The 8,075-nt window shown below is 51.3% G+C and overlaps 1 protein-coding gene across 4 annotated transcripts; it reads right to left on the bottom strand.

Annotated features, from left to right (window-relative positions):
* Nucleotides 1-450: 450 nt before the first annotated feature.
* Nucleotides 451-7,844, bottom strand: C5AR2 (complement C5a receptor 2). 4 transcript variants are annotated; one of them, XM_054588501.1, is made up of 4 exons: nt 7,811-7,844; nt 7,270-7,417; nt 6,824-6,887; nt 451-1,998 (listed from the first exon to the last, which is right to left on the bottom strand). In XM_054588501.1, exon 4 carries the CDS (start codon nt 1,977-1,979, stop codon nt 957-959), a length of 1,023 nt encoding a protein of 340 aa, XP_054444476.1. In that variant the 5' UTR covers nt 1,980-1,998; nt 6,824-6,887; nt 7,270-7,417; nt 7,811-7,844; the 3' UTR covers nt 451-956. The 4 variants fall into 4 exon arrangements, with proteins under 4 accessions (XP_054444476.1, XP_054444475.1, XP_054444478.1 ...); XM_054588500.1 differs by lacking the exon at nt 7,811-7,844 and adding an exon at nt 7,520-7,546; XM_054588503.1 differs by lacking the exon at nt 6,824-6,887 and having other exon boundaries at nt 7,811-7,838.
* Between the last annotated feature and the right edge of the window lie 231 nt (nt 7,845-8,075).

Raw genomic sequence — 8,075 nt, 5'->3', positions numbered from 1 at the left:
GGAGCTTGGATGAGGCCTTCCCTTCAAAATAGAATCCGTAACCTGTCACCTTCTCACCAGCTGTCCTGCCGTTACCCTGATTCAAGTCACCATCACCTCTTGCACCTCCCCTCCCACTGCCCTCCACCGTAGTCAGTCTGCACCAGCGCCCAGAGGGATCCTGTTAAAATCTAGGTCAAATCAGGACACCTCTCTGCTCAGAATGGGGTTGCCTGATTTAGAAAACAAAAACATTACAGACTGCTCAGTGAAATTTGAACTTCAGATGCACAACATATAACTTTTTAGTATAAGGATGTGTCAAATAGTGCATGCGCTATACTCATGCTAGAAAATTCTTTGTTGTGGGGGTGGTGTATCTGAAGTTCAAACTTAATTGGGTGTTTTGTATTTTATCTGGTAACAGTAGCTCAGGACATTTCCACGGGTCCCCGGATGCCTTCCTAAGGTCTAGAAGGCTTTCTAAGTTTGTCCCCCACCCCCACCCTGCACCCCTCTCCCTTCATCTCACACCCCTCTCCCTCTTGCTCTCTCTGCTCCATCCACACTGGCGTTTTCACTGTCCTTTGGAGTATGCCAAGCACATTCTGCCTCAGAGCCTTCGCAATTGCTGTTCCCTTTGCTTGAAATGCTTTTCCTCAGATTTAAACATGCGTCCTTCCTCCCTTCTTCAGATCTTGGCTCAAATATCACCTTACCCAAGGGGGATATTCTTTTTTTCTTTGGTCATAGTCTGTCTTGAGAATGCCAGCTCCCTGAGGACAGGGATTTGTGGCCGTTTTGGTCACTGCTACCGCAGTGTCTATAATAGGGCTTTGCATATAGCAGGTGCACAATAAATGTTTGCTCAGTGAATAGCAGAATAAATGATGCTCTCATTGACCCCTGGATCTCCCTATGCTTGAAGCCAGTTTTGTGACACGGGATGGTAGGGTATAAACCAGTTTCCCTCCGGCCTACACCTCCATCTCTGAGACAAGGTCATGGCTGGTGGATTTCTTGCTGACCTTGCTTTCATCTTTGCTCCATGACTCCCTCAGGGCCCAGAAACACGTGGCTGGCAGTGACCGGGAAAGTTGCGCCCGCCCGAAATACAGGAAGAGCACAGGATTGAGGCAGCTGTGAGCAAGGGCAAGGCCCACGACCAGGGGCTCGGCCAGCAGGGCCTGAGCCAGGAGCGTGGAGCGCGGGGCAGCTGCGGTGAGTACCAGCCCCAGGAGGTGGTAGGGGGCCCAGCAGACAAAAAAGCCCACCACAATGGCCGTGCCCAATGGCCAGCGGCGTGGGGCCGCATGGTACAGGAGGACACTGTGGCAGCTGATCACGACCACCAGTGGCCCCAGGAAGCCAAAAATAAACCGGATGGCGGTCACGCTGATCTCGGCCACGACCGAACCGCCATAGTCCACCACACACTCCAGCTGGGCTGGGAAGTGCTCCTGCTGCAGGCGGCGGTAGATGGCCGAGGGCACGGTCAACAGCAAGGCCAAGGTCCAGGTCACCCCACAGGCTACCTGCACCCTGCAGGCTCTCTGGGCCACAGCCCAGCAGCTGGGCCTGCGGGCCAATAGGCAGAGGTCCGCGCTGAGAGCAGCCAGCAGCAAGACGCTGGCGTACATGGACAGCAGGGTGACCGAGGGCAGGGCCCGGCAGCCCACAGCCCCATAAGGCCATTGGCCTCCGTGGGCCAGCGGCACCGACAGGACCGGGAGGGACAAACAGCAGAGCAGATCCGCCACGGCCAAGTGGAGTAACCAGGTGGCACCGACCCTCTGGCGGGCCTCCTTCCAAGTCACCCAAGCCACCATGGCATTGCCCGGCACCCCAACCAGGAAGACCACAACGTACAGCAAGAGGGAGACCACGCGGAGGGGCTTGCTGGAGACACAGCTGCCATCAACGCAGTCCACGGGGAAACCCAAAATCTCGGACTCGTCGCCATAGTGCTCGTACTCGTCGATGAGAGAAGTGTTCTCCATCCTGGCTCGCCCCGGACGCCTGGACCGGAGACAAAAGCCAGGAAACCTCAGCGATGAAACCCAGCGATGGGGTTCCTCAGGGTAGGAGCCCCAGCCCGTCAGTATTTTAGAAGCTGGGGCCATGGCTGGTATAGCTCAGTGGATTGAGCACCGGTCTGGGAACCGAAAGGTCGCTGATTTGATTCCCAGTCAGGGCACATGCCTGGGTTCTGGGCCAGGTCTCCAGTTGGGGGCATGTGAAAGGCAACCAATCAATGTTTCTCTCCCTCTTTCCCTCTCTCTGAAAATAAATAAACATTAAAAAAAATAAACTAGGATATGACAATGTTAGAACCTCGGCATGTTTGAATATTGGAATTCTAGAAATACCTAGCTCGTTGATATCTTGGAATTCTAGAATATTCCATCCTAGAACCCCAGTTAGAATATTAGAATTCTAGAATGCGAGGGTCAGAACACCGGCTGGGGATCATTCTGGAATTCAAACACACATGACAATATTAGGACCTCGGCTTAGGCGCATCTTGGAATTCTGGAACATTACAATGTTAGAACACGATTGTGATTAGAGATCTTGGAATTCCAACATATGATGCCAGTAGAGCCTTAGCCAATGGTTACCTGCATTCCAGAGCAGCCCCGCCCTGTGGAACTGCCCACGTTGATGGAAATGTTCTGTGTCTGTGCCGGGCACCGTGGGAGCGGCCCGCCACGGGGGAAGCTGAGCACCCAAAATAGGGCCTGGGCCACCGAGAGACTAAACTTTCCATTTTTCATTAGTTTTCATTAAGTTAAATAGCTACACGTGGCTAGTGGCTACCTTACTGGACAATGAAGTTCTAGAGCACTGACGTGTTAGAACACTCACCTGTTAGCAACATGGAATTGTGGAATTTAAAATGCTATAATCCCTGGCCTGGTAGCTCAGCTGGTTAGAGCGTCATCACAATGTGCCAAGGTTGCGGGTTCAACCCCCGTCAGGGTATATACAAGAATGAACCAATGAGTGCATAAATAAGAGGAACAACAAATCGATGTTTCTCTCTCTTCCTCTCTAAGAATCTTAATATCCATCAAAAGAGGGAAAGTTTAATATGTAGTCACCAAGCAAAAGTATTTGACGTGGTTCTTCTTTTTTAAATTTTATTTATTTATTTATTTTTAGAGGGGGGAAGGGAGGGGGAGAGAGAGGTGGACAAACATTGATCGGTTGCGTTTCCCAAGCCCCCAGCTGGGGACCCGGCCAGCAACCTAGTCATGTGCCCTGACCAGGAACCAAACTGGCGACCCTTAGGTTTGCAGGCCAGCGCTCAGTCCACTGAGCCACACCAGCCAGGGCTGACTTGGTTCTTCTGAATCTTGGTGCAATGGAAACATAACTGTGGAGCAATTTTCTCATCTTTTTTAAAACATACATGCGGCAAAACTAGTAAAACATGCAGGCAGCAAAGCACACACCTCACACAGGTACACTCGCTGCGTTTCCCAACTTGAGCATACCCAGGCCCCTGGCAACCAGGTCAAGAAACGGAACTAGAATCCTCCTGGAGCAACTTTTAAAAGTAATTATAGTGTTAGGTAAAGAGGAAAAATACAATGTCGGATTCTCTACAGTTTGCTCCTTCACTGAACACAGCTCCTCGCCTACTCCTGTGCGGTCAATGGACACACGGCAGGGGTCAAGTTAGGTCAAAACCCCCCTCTCCCTTGGAGCTGCCACTTCAGGGGGAGGAGTCAGACGGTAAAAGAATGAATAAGCAAAACACCCAGTATTTCCGAAGGTGACACAGCTGTGGCAAAGAGGCGGGGAATCCAACAGGGCATTTTTAATTTGCTATGTTGGACTTGTGAATGAGTGGTCAGGGGTCGCTTCTCTGAGAAGGAGACATTTGAGCAAAGCCATAAAGGAGATCAGAGAGGGAGCTGTGTGGGGATAGAGGGGACAGCCAGTGCAAAGACCCTGAGGTAGAAATGTGATGGCCGTGTTCAAGGAACATCAACAAGGGCAGTGTGGCCAGAGTGAAATAGACGAGGGGGTTGCGGGCGGTAAGGACAGAAAAATATGAAGGGCTGTATGGGACATTTAGGACTTTATCTTTTATTCCATGTGAGATGGAAAGTATGGGAGAGTACAGAGCAGAGAAGCAACATGATCTATCATAGCAATAATAATAATAACTATTGTTGGTATGATTATTGACACTTTTTTATTCTCACCCAAGGACCTCCTCTTTTTCATTGCTTTCAGAGAGAGGGGAAGAGGGGGGACAGAGAGAGAGAGAGAGAGAAAGACATCGATGTGAGAGAGACATCAAGTAGCTGCCTTCTTGTACGCACCCCACCTTGGGAATCGAACCCACAACTTGAGTATGTACCGTGACCGGAAACTGAACCTTAGACCTTTGGTCTATGGGACAAGGCTCCAACCAACCAAGCCACATCAGCTGGGGCTGATTATTAACATTATTATTAGAAGCCATCATTTATGGAGCACTTCATGTTATATGCTGGGCATTGCTCCAAACACCCTTATATATCATATTGTTTAATCCGTACAACAACCCTCCGATTTTAATGCCATTGTTATACCCATTCTGCAGATGAGGAAACTGAGGCACAGAGAAGTAACTTACCTAAGATCGCTCAGCTAAGCAAGTAACAGAGCTGAGTTTCGAACTGTGTTAGCCCTACTCTAGAACTCCAGGCCCGAGAATACTATCTTCCAAAAATCTTAGATCCGGGAGGGAGAGGAGACAGGAAAGCCAGCGGCACTGAGCAGACCCCGGCTCTGTGACTCCATTTCAGTTTAGCTTGTCTTTCTCTTGGTTTCCGTGTCTGAGAACTGAGTCACCCAGGCGAACCTGCTTCACTGGTTTTGGGAGGCCTTGAGGTGTTAATAGAGCACTTGGCACAGAGCAAGGGCTAAGGGAGATGGTGGGTGTGTCAGAGCCCGAAGCTCCCTGCTGACTCCGGTGCTGGGCTAACACAACCGGAAAGGCAGAGAGGAAGTTGGGGCACCACCCCCTGTACCCTGCCTCAGGTAGGTCCCAGAGTTCTTAAGTCGTTCCTGAGACGCTAAGCCACTTTGTGTGTCTGTTTGAAGTGTGGCACTCTGTTTTCATATTATTTTATTTATTTTTTTAATGTATTGATTTGAGAGAGAGAGAGAGAGAGAGAGAAGCATCAATTTGATGCTCCATTTATGCATTCATTGGTGCTTCCTGTGTGTGCCCTGACTGGGGATCGGACCGGCAACCTTGGTGTGTTGAGATGATGCTCTAACCGAATACCCAGCCAAGGCCGTTTGCATATTATTTTCATCACTAGAGAGAAAATGGGTGTGGGCTTTAAAAACTCAAACTCTGCCCTGTGGCTGGTGTGGCTCAGTGGACGGAGTGCTGGCCTTTGAACTGAAAGGTCGCCGGTTTGATTCCCAATCAGGGCACATGCCTGGGTTGTGGGCCAGACCCCCAGACGGGGGCGTGCGAGAGGCAACCTATTGATCTGATGTTTCGTCGACATTTCTCTCCCTCACGGGGAGCATTAGACACAGGTCAGGCTGTCACTGCCATCTGCTGCTGGGGCGCATCCTCTCTCCCCACCCTACGCTTCTCCCTCCACTTTCCCCAGATCTTAGTGATTAAAATCCGGGAAATTCCCTGCATGTAAGCAATTCAGGCAGCCTATGTATGTTATTTCCCTTTTAATGTATCAAACAGAAATGGGAACATTCAATGCCCACTCTGTCATCCCTCCATCTTGTCCCCTTAATGTGTCTTCGCTCTATGTCCCCATCTGCACACGCATCGTTCACAATGGCCTCAAAATCAGGCCACTCTCTCTGGGCGCATCATGCTTATTAACCAGCCTCAGACAAGTGCCATTTAATGATAATCAATGAGTAGCATTATTATTTTAGACAATAAATTCTATTTGTAAAACATATCAAACATAACTGTCATGATTATTACTTTGTAATAATTCAAATAATAGGTAACATTTATTGACCACGTATTACGCACCAGGTGTAACCCTTGTAACAATCCTATGAGGTAAGTTTTCACTGTTATCCCCATTTCCCAGAGTGTCAGCTCTCCGCTGCTGTGTCGGGCATCTGGCACATAGTAGGTGCTTAGCTGATATTTGGCCAGCAAAAGAATGAGGAGGGAAATGGGGACACAGAGAAGCTAAGGGTCACTTAGGTTTCTGATCGTTCCTCGCCGATGGAAATACGCGCGCGTTTGTCCCTCAGCCAGTCTGGCAGGAACTGCTGCTCTGGGAAGCCACGGGGCAGAAGCCACCGAAGCTGAACATACAAGAGAGACCCAAACACACGCACTGGGATGTCCACAGCAGCCCGAGATGGAAAAGCATCCCAATATTCACCCCCAGGAGCATGAATAAACACACCACGGTGTGTGCACGCAGTGGATCATGAGAACAAACGCAGAAGCGTGTCCTGTGGAGGGGGGAAAGCCCGGCACACAGGAGAATTTACTGGATGATCCCATTCACATGCAGTTCAAAAAAAGATAAGAGAGCCCTGACTGGTGTGGTCAGTGGGCTGGGCATCATCCCACAAAGTGAAAGGTTGCAGGCTTGATTCCCTATCAGGGCACATGCCAGGGTTACGGGTTTGGTCCTGGATTGGGGTGTGTACAAGGCAACCAACCGATGTTTCTCTTGCACATTGATGTTTCTCTCCCTCTTTCTCCCTTCCTTCCCTTCTCTCTAAAAATAAAGAAAAAAAATTCTTTTTTTTAATGAGCAAGAGAATTCTAGGGGCGGTGGATAGTGACAAGGGGTGGGGACTGAAGGGACTCTTGACCCCGGGTGCCAGTTACCTGGGTGTTCAGCTCCTGGAGATGCACAGAGCTGCCTGGTCCCAGCGTGCGTGCCTTTCTGTGTCTATGTGAGACAGGAAAAGCAAGATAAATGACCTTTCTTAAGTGGAACGGCTGAGCCGAAGGGCCAGTTCACGGGACACAGGAACCCTTCGGGGGCTTTGCCAGCCGGCGCAGGTTTGAGAATGGCCGTCTCCTGGGCCCCTGAGTGTGCCGCTTGGCTGGGATCCTTTGCAACACTTTCCTGTCGGGCTGCCCAAGTGCACCCAAGAGACTGGGCTTCCGACATGCATTCCACTGTGAGCCTGATTAAGATTCCATTCCTCACGTTCAAGCCCCGATGCCCAGATTCTGGAAAGAATCAGCCTCCTAGGCTGAGACTGTGAAATCCACCCCCCACCTTCCTCCTTCTCTCCTTCCTCCTTTTCCCCTTCCTCCATCCTTACCGTCTCTTGCAAGAAAGTCCCCAATTTGGCCCAAGTATCACTTGGAAGCAGGATCTGGATCCACAGCCAGGGCCCTGGAGGTCTGGGGCCTCGCTGGTGTGTCTGGCACCTGGCGGCTTCCTGGAGTGTGTCCCGTTTCCCTGGGCTCCTATAAGACACAGCAAATCTTCATAACCGGGAAAAATAGGAGTGTCCTTTTCCCATTCCCATGGTGTGTTCGTCCCACGTGACTCACACATCCCAAAATTACCGGGCAGCAGATGAGGTCAGAGAGGGCTGCGTGGGTGGAGAATGGACGGTGCCCCCCACCCCAGTCTCAGTGCCACCAGCTTCCCAGAAGCCAGACCTGCACCTCTGAGGCGGGCAGGTTGTGGCTGTCGCCACAGGGCCCTCGGAGGCCCTCCTCACCATCCACCCACTGCCTGCCACCCCGCTCCCAGCCCCTGACCTGATGCCCAGCCCCTCCCGCCTGCCCTCCACAGAGCCCCGGGGACACATAAATATTTGCCCTTCCTCTCCTGTTCTGAGGGAGATAGCTCACGGTCATGTCTGTTAGGCAGGATGGACAGGAAGCCAAGGCAGGGCAGGCGTGGAGGACGAGTCCCGCCCACTGACTCAGCTGCCCTGAGCCTGGTCCGATGAGATTGCCAGGTGTCCGACGTCGCGGGAAACACCACAACAGGGCGGGTGGAGGACTTGAAATGCTGCGTGTGCCGTTACCGTTACCGCTGGCTGGGAAAGAAGCCTTTGACACTCTGCCTTCGTCCCAAAGTCCAGGGAGGGGACAGGAGGGGGAAACCTAGAAG

The sequence above is a fragment of the Pteronotus mesoamericanus genome, unplaced genomic scaffold (genome assembly GCF_021234165.1).
Source record: "Pteronotus mesoamericanus isolate MK-2021 breed Mesoamerican mustached bat unplaced genomic scaffold, CSHL_Meso_final scaffold_137, whole genome shotgun sequence".
NCBI classification, from domain to species: Eukaryota; Metazoa; Chordata; class Mammalia; order Chiroptera; family Mormoopidae; genus Pteronotus; species Pteronotus mesoamericanus.
This window is presented reverse-complemented; position numbering and strand designations above follow the sequence as displayed.